Source organism: Eubalaena glacialis, chromosome 7 (assembly GCF_028564815.1).
Source record: "Eubalaena glacialis isolate mEubGla1 chromosome 7, mEubGla1.1.hap2.+ XY, whole genome shotgun sequence".
NCBI classification, from domain to species: domain Eukaryota; kingdom Metazoa; phylum Chordata; class Mammalia; order Artiodactyla; family Balaenidae; genus Eubalaena; species Eubalaena glacialis.
In genome coordinates, this window is record NC_083722.1 from 90,351,024 (window position 1) to 90,373,306 (window position 22,283).

The 22,283-nt window shown below is 42.0% G+C and overlaps 1 protein-coding gene across 1 annotated transcript in view; it reads right to left on the minus strand.

The window, feature by feature from the left end:
- SUCLG2 (succinate-CoA ligase GDP-forming subunit beta) overlaps positions 1–17,973 on the minus strand; it is a 258,167-nt gene extending 240,194 nt beyond the window's left edge. Inside the window, exon 1 of the mRNA XM_061195513.1 lies at positions 17,863–17,973. Coding sequence (XP_061051496.1) covers positions 17,863–17,946 — 84 coding nt within the window. The 5' untranslated portion in view covers positions 17,947–17,973. The remainder of the gene's footprint in view (positions 1–17,862) is intronic.
- Positions 17,974–22,283: the final 4,310 nt, after the last annotated feature.

A 22,283-nucleotide genomic window follows, 5' to 3' on the forward strand; every position in this document is an offset into this window, starting at 1 on the left:
AAAGAAGGACACTACATAATGATCAAGGGATCAATCCAAGAAGAAGATGTAACAATTGTAAATATTTATGCACCCAACATAGGAGCACCTCAGTACATAAGGCAAATGCTAACAGCCATAAAAGGGGAAACTGACAGTAACACAGCATAGTAGGGGACTTTACCGCCCCACTTTCACCAATGGACAGATCATCCAAAATGAAAATAAATAGGGAAACACAAGCTTTAAATGACACATAAAACAAGATGGACTTCATTGATATTTATAGGACATTCCATCCAAAAACAACAGAATATACTTTCTTCTCAAAAGCTCATGGAACATTCTCCAGGATAGATTATATCTTGGGTCACAAATCAAGCCTTGGTAAATTTACGAAAACTGAAATTGTATCAAGTATCTTTTCCAACCACAACACTATAAGGCTAGATATCAATTACAGGAAAAAAACTATAAAAAATACAAACACATGGAGGCTAAACAAAACACTAGTAAATAACCAACAGATCACTGAAGAAATCAAAGAGGAAATCAAAAAATACCTAGAAACAAATGACAATAAAAACACAACAACCCAAAACCTATGGGACGCAGCAAAAGTAGTTCTAAGAGGGAAGTTTAGAGCAATACAATCCTACCTCAAGAAATAAGAAAAATCTCAAATAAACAACCTAACCTGAAACCTAAAGCAATTAGAGAAAAAAGAACAAAAAAATCCCAAAGTTAGCAGAAAGAAATAAATCATAAAGATCAGAAATAAATGAAGAAGAAATGAAGGAAACAATAGCAAAGATCAATAAAACTAAAAGCTGGTTCTTTAAGAAGATAAACAAAATTGATAAACCATCAGCCAGACTCATCAAGAAAAAAAGGGAGAAGACTCAAATCAATAGAATTAGAAATGAAAATGGAGAAGTAACAAGTGATACTGCAGAAGTACAAATGACCATGAGAGATTACTACAAGCAACGCTATGCCAATAAAATGGACAACCTGGAAAAAATGGACAAGTTCTTAGAAGAGCACAATCCTCCGAGACTGAACTGGGAAGAAAAAGAAACTATAAACAGACCAATCACAAGCACTGAAATTGAAACTGTGAATAAAAATCTTCCAACAAACAAAAGCCCAGGACCAGATGGCTTCACAGGCGATTTCTATCAAACATTTAGAGAAGAGCTAACACCTATCCTTCTCAAACTCTTCCAAAATATAGCAGAGGAAAGAACACTCCCAAACTCATTCTACGAGGCCCCCATCACCTTGATACCAAAACCAGAAAAAGATGTCACAAAAAAAGAAAACTACAGGCCAATATCACTGATGAACATAGATGCAAAAATCCTCAACAAAATACTAGCAAACAGAATCCAACAGTACATTGAAAGGACCATACACCATGATTAAGTGGGGTTTATCCCAGAAATGCAAGGATTCTTCAATATACGCAAATCAATCAATGTGATACACCATTATTAACAAACTGAAGGAGAAAAACCATATGATCATCTCAATAGATGCAGAAAGAGCTTTCAACAACATTCAACACCCATTTATGATAAACATCCTCCAGAAAGTAGGCATAGAGGGAACATATCTCAACATAATAAAGGCCATATATGACAAACCCACAACCAACATCGTCCTCAATGGTGAAAAACTGTAACCATTTCCACTAAGATCAGGAACAAGACAAGGTTGCCCACTCTCACCACTATTATTCAACATTGTTTTGGAAGTTTTAGCCACGGCAATCAGAGAAGAAAAAGAAATAAAAGGAATCCAAATCGGAAAAGAAGAAGTAAAGCTGTCACTGTTTGCAGATGGCATGATACTATACATAGAGAATCCTAAAGATGCTACCAGAAAACTACTAGAGCTAATCAATGAATTTGGTAAAGTAGCAGGATACAAAATTAATGCACAGAAATCTCTTGCATTCCTTTACACTAATGATGAAAAATCTGAAAGAGAAATTAAAGAAATACTCCCATTTACCATTGCAACAAAAAGAGTAAAATACCTAGGAATAATCCTACCTAAGGAGACAAAAGACCTGCATGCAGAAAACTATAAGACACTGATGAAAGAAATTAAAGATGATACAAACAGATGGAGAAATATACCATGTTCTTGGATTGGAAGAACCAGCACTGTGAAAATAACTATACTACCCAAAGCAATCTACAGATTCAATGCAATCCTTATCAAACTACCAATGGCATTTTTCACAGAACTAGAACAAAAAATTTCACAGTTTGTATGGAAACACAAAAGACCCCGAACAGCCAAAGCAATCTTGAGAAAGAAAAACGGAGCTGGAGGAATCAGGCTCCCTGACTTCAGACTATACTACAAAGCTACAATAATCAAGACAGTATGGTACTGGCACAAAAACAGAAATATAGATCAATGGAACAGGATAGAAGGCCCAGAGATAAACCCATGCACATATGGTCACCTTATCTTTAATAAAGGAGGCAAGAATATACAATGGAGAAAAGACAGCCTCTTCAGTAAGTGGTGCTGGAAAACTGGACAGGACAGCTACACGTAAAAGAATGAAATTAGAACACACCCTAACACCATACACAAAAATAAATTCAAAGCGGATTAAAGACCTAAATGTAAGGCCAGACACTATAAAACTCTTAGAGGAAAACATAGGCAGAACACTCTATGACATAAATCACAGCAAGACCCTTTCTGACCCACCTCCTAGAGAAAGGGAAATAAAAACAAAAATAAATAAATGGGACCTAATGAAACTTAAAAGCTTTTTCACAGCAAAGGAAACCTTAAAGAAGACGAAAAGACAACCCTCAGAATGGGAGAAAATATTTGCAAATGAAGCAACTGACAAAGGATTAATCTCCAAAATTTACAAGCAGCTCATGCAGCTCAATATCAAAAAAACTAACAACCCAATCCAAAACTGGGCAGAAAACCTAACTAGACATTTCTCCAAAGAAGATATACAGTTTCCCAACAAACTCATGAAAGGATGTTCAACATCACTAATCATTAGAGAAATGCAAATCAAAACTACAGTGAGGTATCTATCACCTCACACCAGTCAGAATGGCCATCATCAAAAAATCTACAAACAATAAATGCTGGAGAGGGTGTGGAGAAAAGGGAACAGTCTTGCACTGTTGGTGAGAATGTAAATTGATACAGCCACTATGGAGAACAGTATGGAGGTTCCTTAAAAAACTAAAAATAGGACTACCATATGACGCAGCAATCCCACTACTGGGCATATACCCTGAGAAAACTGTAATTCAAAAAGAGTCATGTACCACAGTGTTCGCTGCAGCACTATTTACAATAGCCAGGACATGGAAGCAACCTAAGTGTCCATCGACAGATGAATGGACAAAGAATATGTGGCACATATATACAATGGAATACTACTCAGCCATAAAAAGAAACCAAACTGAGTTATTTGTAGTGAGATGGATGGACCTAGAGTCTGTCATACAGAGTGAAATAAGTCAGAAAGAGAAAAACAAATACCGTACGCTAACACATAGATATGGAATCTAAAAAAAAAAAATAAAATGGTTCTGAAGAACCTAGGGGCAGGACAGGAATAAAAATGCAGACATAGAGAATGGACTTGAGGATATGGGGAGGGGGAAGGGTAAGCTGGGACGAAGTGAGAGAGTGGCATGGACATATATACACTATCAAATGTAAAATAGATAGCTAGTGGGAAGCAGCCGCATAGCACAGGGAGATCAGCTCGCTGCTTTGTGACCACCTAGAGGGGTGGGATAGGGAGGGTGGGAGGGAGACGCAAGAGGGAGGGGATATGGGGATATATGTATATGTATAGTTGATTCACTTTGTTATACAGCAGAAACTAACACAACATTGTAAAGCAATTATACTCCAATAAAGATATTAAAAAAAAATTCAGTCACAAAAACACTGCTTCACATTCATAATTAATTTTACTTAAATTATAACAGTGTTGCTTATTTAAAACTTCAAAGTTCCACGAAAGGGATTCTTGTCTGACCTATTAAAAAAGACTTTGAGGGCTTCCCCGGTGGCGCAGTGGTTGGGAGTCTGCCTGCTGATGCAGAGGACACAGGTTCGAGCCCTGGTCTGGGAGGATCCCACATGCCGCGGAGCAACTGGGCCCGTGAGCCACAGCTGCTGAGCCTGTGCGTCTGGAGCCTGTGCCCCGCAACGGGAGGGGCCGCGATAGTGAAAGGCCCGCGCACCGCGATGAAGAGTGGCCCCTGCTTGCCACAGCTGGAGAAAGCCCTCGCACAGAAACGAAGACCCAACACAACTAGGGTAGATAAATAAATAAATAAATAAAGTAGCTATTAATTAAAAAAAAAAAAAAAGACTTTGAGTATGTTGGGGGGTGGGGGGGTAGAATCATACTGTAGCACAGAACAAAGTATCTTTAAGTAAGGAATACTGTAACTCGTGGATTACTGTAAACATAAAGTTATTGATATACTGCCAATATTAAGAGAAATGAAATGCCATTCCTACTTGGGGCACTTTAGCGGAAAAGGAAATTTAATGATTTTCTCTCGTCCTTATCTAAAATTTAACTCTGCAAGTTTTCCCCACATTAAAATACTTTATATAAAATATAGTTATAAAATCAATTTTGTATCACTCATAAATACCTCACCATAAACGTATATCAAACAAAAAAGAAAGCATCCATTACACTCACAACATGCCTGCTAGGAGTTTTGGAATTGGTACTCCAATCCTAACAGCACCCTGTGATTCTGTGATTTATAATAAATATATATTTGGTCTTCATCCCCAGTCCTTGTACTGAGCTCCTAAAATGCTTGGAATTTCCTAAGTGAAGACAGTGATAAGGTGTCTTTGTTAAATGAATGAGACAACTTTTGAAAAGCCACTAGGTAACCTAAGGATGGGGGTTGGTTGCCAGGGGAACCAGCCTAGTGATTAGAGGGTTGGGACTTTCAGTCCTACTCCTCCACCTCAGGGGAGGGGAGAGGAGCTAGAGATTAAGTTCAATCACTGAAGGCCAATGATTTAATCAATCTTGCCTATGTAATAAAGCCTCCATAAAAATCCCTGTACCAGGAGACTCGAGAGCTTCCGGGATGGTGAACTTGTGGAGATTCAGGGAGGGTGCTATGCTCTATAACCCTCTCTACACACCTTGCCCAAGGCACCTCTTCCATCTGGCTGTTACTGAGTTATATAGCCTTTTACAATAAACTGGTAACCTAGGAAGTAAAATGTTTCTCTACATTCTGTGAGCCACTCTACCAAATTAATGGAACCTGAGGAGGGGGTCATGGGAACCTCCAATCTATAGCCAGTCACTCAGAAGTACAAGTGACAACGTGGACTTGATATTGGCCTCTGAAGTGGGGTGGGGGCAGTCTTGTTGGACTGTGCCCTTAACTTGTGGAATCTAATGCTATTTCCATGTCAACAATGTCAGAATTTAGTTGGACTGTAGGACACCCAGCTGGTGGAGAATTGCTTGGTGGTATTGGAAAACCCATACATTGGAACTGATGTTAGAATCTACACCCTTAGGCTCAGCCTCCCCAAAAACCAGTCTCAAGACTTCTGCTTCCATTTCAAGCTAATCTCCTCAACACTCAGCCATTCAATCCGTCATCATTTTTAAATTAGTGAGGATAATCTGTTTACAACTTCACTATCTCAAAACTTAGTTTTTCTAATTAGCCAAATAGCACAGTTATTTTTTCATGCTAATTATAAAAAGGTTAAAAACTGAAAAAATCTTTCTTTCCCTGTACTGTTGGTTTTCAATTTTAATGATGCGTCACTTTAAAAAGAGTTCTGAACCTTAACAAAGAAACATTCACCATTAATAGTTTATTCGCTTAATGAAAAATAATTAATAACTCTCAGCTTTCTTTATATTACTTATTAAAGGCCTATGTAAGCCCTAAGGCTGGTATAACAGTGCATATTAAATGTGGTTTTCCTCCCCTTCTTTTCAAAGTTAAGTTAACCCAAATATGTCCTTCAAAGTCCAGGTGGTCATTTGGACAGCAATTAGGAGAGCACTACCAGAAAATAGTGACATCAAACAAAAGATAAAGATAGTTTCCTTATAAAAATGTGAAGAGATCTTCATTGATAAGGTGAAAACTGTAAATTTTCTGATGAAGCTAAATGGCTGGTCTCCACTCCCAATCTGGGGCTAAGTGCAAGAAAGTCCTTTTCCCAAGAGATTTCATTGTAGTCCTCCACTCCTGACACCAATAAGGCACTACAGAGAGCCTCTCTCTCCTTCCATGTCATTTCCCCAGCTTGACTGTTCTAATCCCCTACTTTGCTTACATTGTTCATCTCCCTTGCAAGTTGCAATGTTGAGGGGGTTTAGGAGGAAGGCAGGGAAAACACTGAAGGAGGCTTTTTACAAAAATAAAGCCTTTCTGTTTATTACTTATGTAACCGTAACTTAATTATATATTATATATATTTAATATATTTTAATTAACCATTTTCAATTAGTGTATTTTAATTAATATATTTTGATATTTTATTTAATCTATTTTACTTAAATAATATATTTTACTTAATCAACACATGTAAGTTAAATGTGATTTAATCATATCATGTAATATGATTTAATTAACTATGATTTAACTACAATTTTTTTTTCTGGGAACATCCTTTTTATTTTTTTATGTTTATTTATTTATTTATTTATTTTCCTATCAGTCATCCATTTTATACACATCAGTGCATACATGTCAATCCCAATCTCCCAATTCATCACATATTATGTAACATGATTTAATTAACTATGATTTAACTACAATTTATTAAAGCTAGTGACAATAATACCAAAACCAATAACTAAAATTTATTGATCATCTAGGGCATGGTGCTAAGATGATATGCATGGCCTCAGTTAATCCTCATTGTAACTCTGGGAGGTGAATACTGTAGCTCCCTACATTTCACAGATGAGAAAACTGAGGCACAGAAATTTCATCAAGTTTAAGAATGAACAACTTTTTTGCACCACTCTAATGTACCACTTGGAAAAACCTGCCAATCAATCTATGACACAACTGTAAAACACATCCGTATTTCAGAAATGCTGAAATGTGAAAAAGAAAAAAGTGTGTCTTACAATGAAATACCTAAGTAATTTTCATAAGGTCACAAATCTACTAAGTATTGCAAGCAAGATTTGAACACAGGCAGTCTCGTTCCAGTCCTGGTTTATGCCTATTATCCTGGCATAATTATTAACAGTGCTCCCTTTTAACTATCAAAAGTGCCCCAGTTTTAAGGATAAAATATAGTCTTCCTACTCATGGTTTAAATGAAATAAACCCTGTGCCCCGAGTCCCACCTCACTGCACCAGGGACTAATGTGGGAGCCAGCATCCTCTGCAGGCGGCTTCAAGGAAGTCCTGCCCAATATGGCAGTTTTTTATTGAGTGGTGGCAAAAGGACCCAAACAAATCCCCTTTGGGAAGCATAAAGTGGAGGTGAACCAAGAGAAGTTGGGTTATTTCAACTCAGAATATTGCTCCAAGCAAAGCTGAGGAAGTATTCCAGGGCCATATGAAGCCTGTTGTCTACATTTGTCTTGGAAACACTCACTTGGCTATTTGGATGGACAAGCTGACTTCCCATGACACCCCATTTTCCCACTTAATAATTCTCTCCCGAGAATTATTTTAGTTATGATCATAAGAAAGCGGTCTAAAACAAGGCCCACTACCACGACCTTAATCTCTGATAAATTAATCTAACTAAGACCAGCCAAGTGAATAGTAAGAAGATCTTCAGAAATTTGGGAATGTGAAAAAGGAAACAAAGCAAACGTGAACATGTGAACTTGGAGAAAAGAAGATGGACAAGTTAGCAGCAGTTCATGAAGGAACTCTAAATGGATCAGGCCACCCTATCAACACTGCACTCAGAGCCCTCCTACTCAGGGGGCCGTGGTGCTGCTCCTCTCCGAGACCTCCCCACCTCAGCCATAGGCGGTAAGGCGGAGGTTGGTACCTTAAAAAGAACCAGCCGTCTTTCAGCTGGCCAGTGACCCGAACGTGAGTGCAAAAGGATGAGCTAGACTGATGAGATTTTCTTGTTATTAGAACTGTAACATTCTGAGAGACAGAAGCTGAATGATGTGTTAGGGTCAGGAAGCTGGAGTGGGCCCAGGAATGGACAAAGTTACGGGCAGGTACAAGTTATAGAGAAATGGTACCACGAGCTAGCAACCACTTAACACAACAGAAGAGGCACAGAGGAGCCAACACCAAGGAAGATTAGTCTTGAGTTCCAGTATGTGTCCCTTTCAATAAACCTTTTTTTTTCCCCTTAAGAAAAGTCCAAGGAGATCTTTCAATCAAAGAAGGCTTAATAATCAACTGCATCATCCACACAAGACTGAGAGCACAAAAGGAAATAACTAAGCCAGACTGCACGATTCCACCAGGGCCCAGAACGTTATGAACACAGGATAAGGGAGGCTTGGAGCTTTGGAAAGCTCTTCATTGCACTCAAGTTTAGAAACGTGCACTTTGCAAGCCTGGCATATTTATGGGTCTTTCTATTTCTCTTCTTTTATTTGCCTGTTCTTGTTCTGCGACCGTAACAGCATGTCCAGGGAACACTTGGGCATAAGGACGGAGCACATGGTCCCACGGCAGAGACAAGCAGGGATCTTTTATAACTACGGTAGCTCCTCACACCTTCTCTGCTCAGGGATGGTAAACACCCTTTAATCACCTTTTTGGTATATGGCAGTGGAGAGAAGAAGCCAGCAATGGGGACTCAGCAGGGAAAGCATGAATCCTGTCCAGCCTCTTTCCTTAATAATGCCAATCTTTCTCTTCTATCCCCACTGCCACCATTTAGTCCATTTTAGTTAGGGGGACCATATATCAGCTTTCCAGGCACAGTCTGGGTTTCGGCTATACCTGCTGGTGTAATTACTCACAGTGCTCACGTTCACTCTCAAAAGTATCCTGATTTGGCAAAAAATTATGTGGTCACCCTGATTTTGATCCAAACCCCCATCTTCTTCCATTGCATGTACCACTGGAGAAAAAAAATACTGTCACTCAATCTGTGACACAAGTGTACAAACACATGCAGTTTTCAGAGATGTTGAAATGTGAAAAAGAAAAAAAGTGAGTCTTGTAATAAAATATGTAAGTAATTGTCACACATCACAAAGATAACCAGTATTGAGGGCAAGATTTAAACCCAAGCAGTGTGATTCCAGTCTTGGTTTATCCCTATTATTGTGGCATAATTATAACTACTACTGGCACTGAATTAGTACAATAGTCACCTGAATGATTTCCATTCTTAATCCCGCCAACCCTTTCCACACTGTATGAAGAAAGAATACTCTGAAGCATAAAACGGCTCCTGCCACTCCTCTGTCTAAAACCCTTCAATGGGGACTTCCCTGGTGGCACAGTGATTAAGAATCCGCCTGCCAATGCAGGGGACACGGGTTCGAACCCTGGTCTGGGAAGATTCCACATGCCACGGAGCCACTAAGCCTGTGCGCCACAACTACTGAGGCTGTGCTTTAGAGCCCACGAGCCACAACTACTAAGCCCACGTGCCACAACCACTGAAGCCCGCGCACCTAGAGCCTGTGCTCCACAACAAGAGAAGCCACTGCAATGAGAAGCCCACACACAGCAATGAAGACCTAACACATCCAAAAAATGAAATTTAAAAAATTTTTTTAAAAATTAGCCCCTATTAAAACCCTTCAATGGCTCCCCACTGCCCTCAAGCACTAACCTTAACTCCATTACCAGACTCACAAGATCAGCAAAATTTTGCCCCTGCTTATGTCTCCAGCCTCATCTCTCACTGCTCCCCCACCTCTAACTCCACAAAGCAGCCCTCCTGAAATTCCTCAGGGTCCTCAAGTCACAACCCTGGGACTAAGACAGCCTAAAAATGGAAATGGGGTAAGCACATGGAGAAATGGATAGGGGTAGAAAAAGAGATGCCAGACTCCCATCCCACCCCCACTCACAGGACCCAAACTCAGACCTATTCCTTAAGCTTTGCCATGTCTCCAATATCAACTCAAACACTACATCAAACCCCCCCAATTTTAAAATAAAAGTAAATGTTAGAGGTAAATGTTAGAAATCTATGCCTTTGTGACTAGTATCCACGTGCTATTCTTTTGGAATCATTTCTAGAAAGGGGCAAAAGCTGGCCAGGTAATCAGCACACTGACCAAAGTCTGAACTCGGAATACCAGGAAACTCCACCCTCTATCACCATCCCCCAAAACTCACCCTCCAAAGGAAATGCAATTTCACAATTTCTCCAGCATTCCTGAAACCTTGAAGGCAGTCCTGTGCACAGGGCAGACAGTGAAGGGCATGTGCCAGTTGCCCTTGCATACATGTTATGACTACAGTCTAGTGTTTGGGTGTCTCCCCACCTCAAATCTTTGATGCATAAGAGGTCCAGAAGCCATAGCTACTAAGTCAACACCAAGATGTGCAAACATTTCTGGAACAAGCAACATCCAGGATGGTGCGACTGAGTTCCCCACACAACCCTCCCTGCTGCCACCTCACGCCTCACCAGACCTTCACCCCACCTGTGGAATAATGAAGATAACTGGGGCCCAGGAGACAGGCCTTGAACTCTCTGAGCCTCAAGTTCCCTAGATGTAAACTGAGAATAATCACCTCTGTTTCACGTCGTTGTTGCAGGATTAAGTGAAATAAACCATTTTGAAACACCAAGCCAGCACCTAACCCTGATATGGCAGCAAACACTAAATGCTTATCAAATCTGGGAAAGGAAAACTATTCTGGCTTAATAAAGCCAAAAAAAAAAAAAAATTCAAGTAAATTTAGCTTCAAATTTACTGCAAGAGAAATAATCCCTCTGAGCCTACTATCTAACCATAGTGTCAGACATCATGCATATCATCTTATTTAATCTTTGTAACTATCTGTAAGAATTATCTCCTTTCAGAGAACAATAAATTGAGGTTCAGTCAAGTTCAATAATTAGTAGAGCAACAACCTGGCAGACCCAGAATTTGAACTTAGTCCTATTTGAACACAGAACCATACCCTTTTCTCCTCACTGTTTCCCAGACACTGGAGCCAGAGAAGGAGGGAGTCAGATAAGAGTCTGATAAGAGTCAGATAAGAGGACAATCATGCAGCGTTGATTAGTCCACCTAAGTCGGCATAAGTGCAAACACCAAGGTGCCCATTACTCAGGGACAAAGAAAGGGGGAAAGGTCAGCAATCAGTATAACCGGATAGTTCAGCTCAAACAGGACCCTTTGGCAACGTAACTTAATGTTTTAACAGCGTAAGTAACTCATCAGCATGAGGCAGGTGACTCCTTGGCCCTGTGATTTTAAGCAGGTTATTTAGTATGACCCTTCTATGCCTCTGTTCCGTTATTTGTAACATGAAGACAGTACAATCTCCCCTGCAGTAACATTGTAAGGGTTAAGGAAATAATGTGCAGACATCACTTTGCACAGGGTCTGTCACATATGAAATGCACAGTCCTATTATTTTGAAAGCCCTTTCACAATGAGATTTTCTATAGCCCTTTCCTTCCTCATTTGCCTAAATTATCTGCATCAACCCTCATCTCTGTTACTTACCTGCCTCTCATTTCTGTGTACACCACGCATTCATTTAGACCACAAAAGCTTACTGAATACCTGGTCAGGCAGGCTGGGGAAATAGCAGTGCATAAGAAAAATCTTTGCCCTCATAGAGCTTACATTCTTACATTTGTGGGAAAGGAAGGCAGACAGACAATAAAACAAACAAAAAACACATAATAAACCACCAGGTAAAGTGTTAAAAAGCAGGCAAGGGGCAGAAAATAATCTCTGGGGAGAAGGTGAGTCAGATAAGATAATTAGGGAACGCCCTGTGGGAAGACCACTTTGAATCAGAAAGCTGAATGACAGGATAGAACAAGGCCTGAGATCAGAAGGAAGAGTGTTTCAGACAGGGAAACTGCAAGTGCCCCATGCAAGACCACGCAGTGTCACAGAAGACTAAGAACATTGCTCTACTGATCTCACGATGCTACTGTATAATTATTGGTTTACCCGCCAATTTTGCCACTAGACTATGAGCCCCCTGAGGGTAGGGCTGTGTATCTTCCTGCATTCACTCACTCATAGAACTCATCTATTAAAGGTATCTATATGCCCAGCATTCTCTAAAGCACTAGATTTACAGTGAAGAATTAATCAATATAGTCTCTGCCTTCAAGGAGCTTACAACAAATAGCATGGGGCAAAGACTAAGCACTGAGAAAATATTTACTAAGTGAACAATATGTGCTTGATGTTCAGTTATCCAGTTCTGTACCATGCCGAATTCTGGGCTTTCTACAGCCCTTCTTTCCTTCCTCATTTGCCTAAAAGATCGCCACTAGCTCTTCACTTCTGTTACTCACCTGCCTCTCCTTCTCCATACCAAACTGTTCCCAATGACTCCTCTAATCTCCCCATCTTCTCTCTCCCCTCTGCCTTTGCCCACAGTCCACTCCACCTGGCATGCCTTCTCCTACATCTTCTTTACCAGACTAATTCTAGTGTCATTTCCCCAAATTTCATTAGCATACTGACTTTACCACTTGCTTAAACGTGTAGAAATCTCTCAAGTTCTTCAGACAAAACGTTTTCATCAAGTAACAGAAAATGATGGGTGCAGCTAGCAAAGGACAATTCCAGATTGAGTGAATAGTAAAAAGATTTGAAGGACAAATGATCTGAAGTTGCATATGTAATTTCTTTTCCTCCCCAAAATACGAGATATGTCAGCGAGTTTCTGGGCGTTGCGCTTACAGAATTGGGCCAGGACTCAAGGGCAGCAAAATTCTCACTACTATGGGTCTGTGTACTCATCCATGAAAGAAGTGTTTCATTTACAGTAAACAAAACCAATTTGGGACAAGAGCTATCATTTAAAGGTCTTCCCTACACAGAAGTCAGTGGTTTAGCAACTAAATTATCTGAGATGAATTTCCTTTTCTAACAGCAGAAATTGCAGGTGCACTTCATTTTTAAAAAGAAAAGAGTCAGATATTTATTCTTCTAGGCAAGAAGGCAGATAAAGGTGAGTCACAACTTCCAATGCAGCCTCCACAGCCATAGTTAGCTGACAGAAACTTGCACATAAGCTTCAGTCCTTCACTTCTAAAAGCCAGGCATCCATCTTTCTCCTCTCACTTCTGGAAAGAACAGAAAATTAAGCTGGAGTCATCTATTCTGAAATACACAACAGCAGGGACAGGGTTTTGGTCTCCTTCAACAATACACATTCCTCCCTGAGTTCCTGGACAGAAGCTCTGGGCTTTGTAGAGAACCACACAACAAGCATTCTACAATTACAGGCCTGAGGGGCAGTGTTTCCCACAACGTCTTTGCTTCACCTACAACTGAACAGCTCTGTGAACTTCACCCAGCCACTATGAGAGGGGAAATGCACTAAAAGGCAAAATACCATGATCAGATTATCACTAACCATTTAAACTCAGTGCCCTCAACCAAGATTTCCCCTAAGACATAACTAATGTAACAGGCTTATCTCTGTGCCCAACATGGCTGTGCCTTGCTGTACTGTGCTATTTATAATAGGGAGTGCACTGTACAGTAATTACATGCCTGGTCTTTGGCAGCCGGACTAGGATTCAGCTATTTTTCACTAGCTGAGTAACTTTGGGCAAAGCACTCTAAGCTTTTAAAAACTCTTTATCAGACCCTACAAGTCCCCACTTGATCCAGCCCCTGCCTACCTCTCAGACCACGACTAGTACTGTCACTTTCCACATCTTTAACTGTCTGGATATGTTGAGTTCAGGTCCCACCTCAGGGCCTTTGCACTTGCTGCCCTCTCTTCCCGAGTGTCACCTGGCTGGCTACTTTTCATTACTCAGGTCTCAGTTCAAATGTCAAAAAGTCACCTCCAGGATCTCATAAACATAATGTTGATTATGTGAGTATGCACTCATATAATCCATTGTATAATTCCATTTACGTAAAGTACAAAAAGGAACAAAACCAGTGTATGGTGGCGTAATTCAGGGGACTGGCTACTCTTTTCTGGGTGGGAGTAGTGACGGGAAGGAGCACCACGGGGCCTCTGGGTTGCTGCTAAATGATTAATTTCTTGATATGGCTCTGATCTCCTGGGCGTGTTCAGTTTGTGAAAACTCATCAAGCTGTTCACTTATAATATGTATATTTTTATTACATGTGTTACAATGCAATGCCGAATTGGTTTTCCTGGATCATCTAATCTATGACCCATCATCTTGGCTAAGCTATTCATTCTCCAGCCCATGACCCTGTTTTATTTTCTTCATAGCATTTGTCACTGGCTGAAATCATTTTCATTACTGTTTATGTATGTACAGTCTAGCCCTTCCCCACCCCCATTAAAATAAGAGTATCATGTGGCCAAGATCTCTGCCTGCCTTGTTTACTATCCCCAAATATCAGTACCTGTAAGAGTCTTGTTCTAGGTATAAGCTGAATAGAGAAATATATGTAAAATAAGAAATGGCAAAAGGGTGGCCCTTTAAGGATATAACATCAATCGAAAGTCAAAACAGAGAAGCCAACAGCAAAAGAAATAAAAAGTCAATGACATTTAGCATCAGGAATATGTGTCAAATGTTAAATTTAACAACGAGGAGGGGGTAAAGTGTCATTCTTTGGCACCTCTGTAAGAGTGGTTAAAGTTACTTCTCACAGCAGAAACTGGGTCATTTATCTCTGTACACACAACAGTTCTGCACAAGGCCTGGTACAAAGAAGGTCTGAGCCAAGAAGAGTAGCAAGAGATTTCTGAGAGGCTTGGTGAGGATTCTTAAGTTTCCTAGAAAAAGAGGGTCATATTCAACTGTAATGTCTGCCGTGGGCAAGGGAGTAGGTAGGCACAACATACATGCAAAGGCAGGTGGAGCAGATACAAAGAAGCATTCAAGGACTTCCCTGGTGGCGCAGCGGTTGGGAGTCCGCCTGCCGGTGCGGGGGACACGGGTTCGAGCCCTGGTCCGGGAAGATCCCACATGCCGCGGAGCAGCTGGGCCCGTGTGCCACAACTGTTGAGCCTGTGCTCTGGAGCCCGCGAGCCACAACTACTGAACCCGTATGCCACAACTACTGAAGCCCGCGCACCTAGGGCCTGTGTTCTGCAACAGGGGAAGCCACCGCCATGAGAGGCCCGCGCGCTGCACTGAGGAGTGGCCCCCGCTCGCAGCAGCTAGAGGAAGTCCGCGCGCAGCAACGAGGAACCAACGCAACCAAAAATAAATAAATAAATATTAAAAAAAAAAAAAAAAGAAGCATTCAAGAATATGAAAAGGGTTCCTTACTAATCACAAACAATACTCACCTACTTTTATTGCCAATTCTAAGATGTTTATAAAGAAAAAATTAAAATGTGTCAGTAGTGTTGGTGACTTGGATGTTACATAGTAACTTTATGCTATGCAGAGTAACTCACATGTTGATATAACTTATTTTCATGAGGAAATTTACACCACAGCCTGGTATAATGGAAACTGAAAAGTAAACCTTTAATCTGTAATCAGCTCTGCCACAAACTCTCTTTATAACTTTGAACAAGTCCTTGAACTTCTTTAGTGCTCAATTTTTCTACCTGTGAAATAAGCTAGTTGGATCTGATGCTTGCTAATGCCCATTTCCAGTTCTTGAACACTGTGTACTATTCCTGACTTAAAAAAAAAAAAAAAAAACACTCATTTCCTAAGCTTATGTTCACAGGACAATACGCCATCCACAAGTATGTAAATCAAAGTTACTAGATGCAGTAAGGTAGGAGATCCTTTTACCCAGTCTTCTTGCCAAACCAAGGGTATCACCCACCCAGATTCTCTACAGTGTTGTGTTCAGACTCCCATTTCTTGGTGAGGCAAGAAGCCCTATCATACTTCAGGTAAACAGTTGGATTTCTCTGCACAATTATTTCCTTTGCTTGAGTTTTCACTGCCTTAGGCCCCGTGTTACTCATCAATTCAAGTCTACTCTCATAGTTAGCACCACAGTTCTTGTTTTTTCTAACACTTAAATAATGAATAGAACTTGATCACCTGGAGGTATTCTCCTTACTCTATTACAACAGTTATTAGTGATTTTAATTAGACAAAACCACCATTCCTTTTGCTATCCCACCATACTGTCAAGTGCCTATTAAAGATATTACAGTAATAAGTTATTAGCACCTTTTAAATTTACATTAACAAAAACACACAAATGAGAAGTCAGGAAATGAAAGAAGGAGAAAAAAAAAAAACCCTTTCAGATGTCATAATTAACCAAAGCTTAGAGTAACTCAAAAAATCATTGGTAGCTATCTTTCAATTGTTTAAAAAAATATACTATGCATATCCTAGTTAAAACTGCAGGAGTGATCATTTGTCTCTCATCGATTAAAGATGGGAAAACGGACGAGGACGATGCTCTGCTGTGGATGAGCCCCACATCACCCTTTCTTTAAAAGAGCGATATTACTAACAGAGAATAAGAAGTCGAGTGGTTGAGTCATTTGTCCATGAGTCATCACCAACTCATAACTCCCCAAAGCCCTTTTGACTACTGTGACTCTTGCCACCTGCAAAAGGTATTGATCAAATCTACAGGAAGCCAAGTTCTAATAGCTGTTCAGCATCCACCATTGGCCCTCCTAGGTTTTTATTCTCTTGAAACAAGGAGAAACAGGACAGGGCCAATGCTCTGATGTGTTTTAGTGCTGGGACTGATTGTTCACTGAATTGAGGGAGAGCGTTTCCCATCTTTCTCCTTGACCCCCTCATTTCACCAACTCAAGCACCACTACCCACCCCCCCAAGTGTGCAAAAGCAGGCAGCCTGCAGAGAGCTCACTCCAGGAGGTGAGTTACTAAACCAGCAAGGCTGGGTTGGGTTTCTAGGCACCTTCATCATGTGGCCTAACAAATAGGCTCAAGAGAGAGAGATGGTTCAGAAACAGAATTGGCAAAGCAGGTAACTGTGGACAAAAAAATGTTGCCTGCCATTTTGGTAAACAAGAATGTTGCTTGCCATCAAGTCAGCAGTCACTGCAGCCGCCCTAGACAGCGCACCCTGAGGGGAATTCAGGATGCAGAAAAACAGGATACAGGCCCTAGAGAGTTAAGATGCATATCAAAGGAATAACTTCAATAAGCCCAGACTCTTACACCTTCCCAAATTGAGCAAAGCATTAAAATCACTACCTTGACATATCTGATTTTTGTGATTAGCCCTCATCTTTTGATGTTCCACTACAAGTTTTTTTTTGTTTCTTTTCAGCCAAAACTCCCATATATCCTGGCTCCTCCCTTACCTCTTTGGAACAGTTCCTCAGAGCTATCCAGAAACTTCCCCAGGATACAGCCCTCAATAATGCCTCCAATAAAATGTATTTCCCAACTTTCAGGCCGTGCATTTTTTTTCTGTCGACATAATAACACCTCAGGACTCCAAAACCCAGTCCCAGGGACTTTTCCTTAACTTGCCTGCAGCGCCTGGTACAGGGCCAGGCGCCCTCCGCAGCGCTGGGGTAACCCACGTCAGCGACAACTGACAGCTGGGTGGTTCTCACTCCGGGGTGGCCCGGACTGTCATTCCCCGCTCCGCCTGGGACCCCCGACACCTGAGGCGTGGGGGGGGGGGGATGCTGGGGTCTCTCGTGCGCCCCGGGCGCAGCACCGCGCGTCCCCTCCACAGGTGCGGCGCCCTAGCGGCCGCGCACCGGGGCCAGGAGGAGGTGGACAGACAGGGACAGGAGGGCACCACTGGCTGCTCGAGGCTCCCACCGAGAGGCCCGCTCACCTGGGACCTGGCCGCCAGGAGCGGGGACCGGAGCGACAGGTCTCTCAGAAGTTTCCAAGCCTGCCCTGCCCCAGGGGCCGCCATCTTAACCAGGAAACCGGCGCGCGGAGTGAGGCGGGGCGCGGCGAGCCAGGCGGGGCGCGGCGAGGGCGGGAGGGAGAGAGGGGAGGGGAGGGGGCGGGGCCCGGCCGTCCCTCCAGCACCGCCCCCTCCGCCCGGGCCCGCCTGCTGCCCCCGGGACGTGGCAGCGCTCCTGAGGGGAGACCTGCGCGAGCCTTGCGTCCCCCACCGCGACTCCCACCTCGGCCCCAAGTTCACTTTCAGCCTTCAGAGGCCCCGTGGGCTCCTCACCGTGCTACCCCGGCTCACCATGTGAGCAAAAACACATCCCGAGCCCTACGGTCGTGGGGCTTAAACTACGCTGGGGCGACAGGCCAGTGCACGTTGGCCGTTGCCGTGAGTGCTCTGAGGACCGGCCCACGGAGCTGACGCCAAGTAAGGGAGGCCTCTGGTCTGGTCCTTGGGCCACGAAGGCTCGCCTAGGGAAGCGATATTTGAGCTGAGCCTTGAGGGAGTACGGGAGAGGCAAGTGGGTCTGATGAGGTCGGTGGATGCCCTCTACACCTGAGTAAGAATTTTTTATCTTTTACCGAAGGTTAAGGCAAAGCAATTGAAGCACTTTAAGCCATTAATCACCAGAACAAGAGCAAGCGTTTATTCGGAGTTTACGTGACTCTAAGCACTGTATATGTAATAAAATTACTATAGCAAATAAGCTTAGTATGTGCCAGGCACGTTACAAATTATGAACTAATTTAGTCTTTATAGCAACCTTTCCAGTAGGTACCAATGTATAAATCCCCATTTTGCAGAAGAGAAAACTGAGGCACAGAGAGGTTACCTAACTTATTGAAGGTCAGAGATCTGATAAGGATTAAAAATGAGGTTCAAGCCCATGCTCTCTTCTCCCCACCCTATTAAGTACCATTTTAGAATTTTTTTTAACCTTACTCTATTCTTGAGCCTATGATCATGAGAAAATGTACAATGTAACAGAACTAGGAAACTGTTTCTGCTTTACTTCCCTTTTTACTTTTTCTGCTTTTAATTTTTTTTAATTTTTATTTTGACAAAACAAATCTACAGAAAAGTTGCAAGAACATTACCCCCAAACTCCCAAGTATCCTTTACCCAGATTTACCACTTATTTATATTTTGCCTCATTCCCCATTTTTCATAGATACAGATACATAGCTTTATAGCCCATTCTTAATCACAAGTTTACTGGCTAGATTTAGCATCCATTGTTGATTATTTCTTGAATCAGTTATTACTGTAATGGTTGCAAAATCATGGTTGTCTAATTCCATTCCTTTCTACATTTTTTAGTTTACATTCTACTCTGAGAAGAGCTTTACCGACTCCCACGTTTCTTTATTCATCCTTGTATTCACTTGTATCAATATGGACTCATGCGTCCCTTTTTATTCAGTGCCAAGCCTATGCTCATTCCTTTTACAGGTACTCAGCTGCCTCTGAATATGGGTCATTTAATCCTCACAGGAACCCTGTAAGGGGTGATGATGTTATTCCCATTTTACCAGAGGGGAAACTGTACTACAGAAACACTATGTAACTTGCCCAGGGTCACAGGCTGGGACCAGACCCCAAAGCTGAAATCTGACCACACCCTCCTCTTGACATGAGGGGATCTGAGTTCCCACCTCATCTATCATTACTTGTACTGGGTCTGCCATCTAGCCAGGATGGAGCAAAGACTCATTAATGTTTACAGACGGAATGTTTAAGCTTGGTGAGAGCTTTGAACATGTTGTCAGAAGGAAGCAGACCTCCTGTAGAATTCATCAAAGGTGGTTTATTCAGACAGTACTATGGCAAGGGAGTTGGCTACTATCACTTTCCTTCCAGCAGAGACCTGAAAGGCTTTGAAAAGAAGAGTGCATTTCGTAAAGGGAAAGGAGAGCCTCCTTAGACAGTCTTTGATGAGTGTTCTGTTAGGATGGGATTTTTTTCTATTAGGGCAGGATTTTTGGAAGTGGAGTGGGCAGAGTCTTTCTGATTACCATTCATGTACATGTGGCAATCTTTGATTGGTTCATTATCTGCTAGTGAATTTCTGGGCTGGGTAGCATCATATGAGTTTTCCTGTTTCAATTGGAAGACTGCCTAGTCCTCAGCTTTGGGGCCCAAGTCCTGCATCAGCAATTCCTCAGTGTCTTCACCCACATTCTCTAATTCTGCCATCTCTGCAGCCAAGGGGTTGGGGGAGATGAAGCAAAAGGACCTTCGTATGGTATCTCCAGTGCTTAGCACTGGGCCAGGATTAGAGAAAGTGTGAAATAAACACACGTAGGATGACTCACACTTATTGAGTTCCTCCTAAGACTTCTCGCTATTTTCTACCCTTTTTTTCCAAATAGGAAGCTCTTTGAGGTCAAGGATCCACCAAAGAGTTCTGCACTGTGCTTTGCTGAGATAAGCACTGGGTTTTCAGTGAAACTGGATTGGATTCAAATCTCACCTCTGCCTCCTGTGAATCTGTGACCTGAGGAACTACCTAGGTCATACAGTGATAGTAAGTATTCAGTGAGATGTTGTATGTAAAGACCTTGCACATAGCAGGGTCTTAGTAAATGTTGTGTTTCTTCCTCTGATATATTCTTTTTTTGTTTGTTTTTTTAAAATTTATTTATTTATTTTATTTTTGGCTGTGTTGGGTCTTTGGTGCTGTGCGCAGGCTTTCTCTAGTTGCAGTGAGCGGGGGCTACTCTTTGTTGTGGTGCGCAGGCTTCTCATTGCGGTGGCTTCTCTTGTTGCGGAGCACGGGCTCTAGGTGCGCAGGCTTCAGTAGTTGTGGCACGTGGGCTCAGTAGTTGTGGCTTGCGGGCTCTAGAGCACAGGCTCAGTAGTTGTGGCACACAGGCTTAGTTGCTCTGCGGCATGTGGGATATTCCCGGGCCAGGGCTTGAACCCATGTCCCCTGCACTGGCAGGCAGATTCTCACTGCGCCACCAGGGAAGCCCCCCTCTGATATATTCTTAATAAATATTTGGTATCTAATGTGAAACACCAGAGCCAATCTGAGATACGGGTCATAAGGCCCCTGACACTTCGTAACTTATCTTGATAGCACTGGAGAACAGTAGAGACGTGTATGTGCCAGATGAAAGTATTAAAAGAGTGTAAAGTGGTTGTCTCCAGGAAGAGCATGGAGGATAGGGGTCAGGGAACCTTTACATTTTTAGAACTTCGCAAATACTGATTCCTGGGCTCCACTCTAGACCTACTGAATCAGAATCACTTAGGATGGAGTCTGATATCTGCATTTTAAATAATCTTCTCAAGGAGTTCTTTAGTTTGAGAACTAAAAAAAAATTAAAAAAAAAAAAAAGCAGACAAACCAACCCATAGCGGTGAACTCTCAAGAAGTTTCCCAGTGAATCAAGAGACAAGTTACTCTGCCTTCTTCCACTGGGTTCCTAAACGTAGAATGAAAATCCTATGATTCATAGATGGAGGTGATGACTAAATGCTGCTCTCAGAGAGTCTTGACACATGGGTACAAGACCTATCTTCTACCAGGGGTCTAGGTCAGCCCCGACATGTAGAAGCATTGGCTAAGGATGAATAAACAGTGATTCTATGCTTTTTCTTTATCAATATTGCAATTGTGAACTGCTTGAGTAGTAACTGTGGCCATAGGCAATACCACTACCAAAAGCATTTTGTACTGTCTGGGGTCAGATTGAAGCACAGAGGTAGATATCAGACAAACTGAGTTCAGGTCTTGACTCTGTGATTTAATAACTCTGAGCTTGGGCCAGTTATTTCACAGCCTCAATCCTTTATCTGTGAAAGGGGGATTATAATAGTATGTATTTTGCCAGTGTGTTACTGAGTCCAAGCTCGTACTACTTGCCACACAACAGGCCAATAAATCGAGAGACAAGTTGCTGGAGCAAGGAATAGTGACTTTATTCGGAAAGCCAGCAAACTGAGAAGATGGTGGACTTGTGCCCCAAAGAACCCATCTTGCCTGAGTTAGAATTCAGGCTTTTTTTATACTAAAAGGGGAGGGAGTAAAGTCAAACATTTCCTGGTTCCTGTCAGCCTCCGGGAGGGGATGTGTTAATTTCTTCCTCCCTGCAGTCATTCACGGGTGGGCCTGGTCAGCATGTTTCCTGTGAGCTAAACAAAGGTATGTTAGCTTAATGCTCATTACCTGGGAGGCAGGGTTCCCAGAGATGGGCCATTATGTATAATTTAAGCTTATAGGCAACATCCGTTTAGTGATTAACTTGTAATAGAATACAAAGGGTTCTTCCCCATTACAAGTGCATTGTCAAGCACTGGAGACAGGCTTTCTTTGCTTGACTAAGAAATCCCTTTTCATCTTTGTT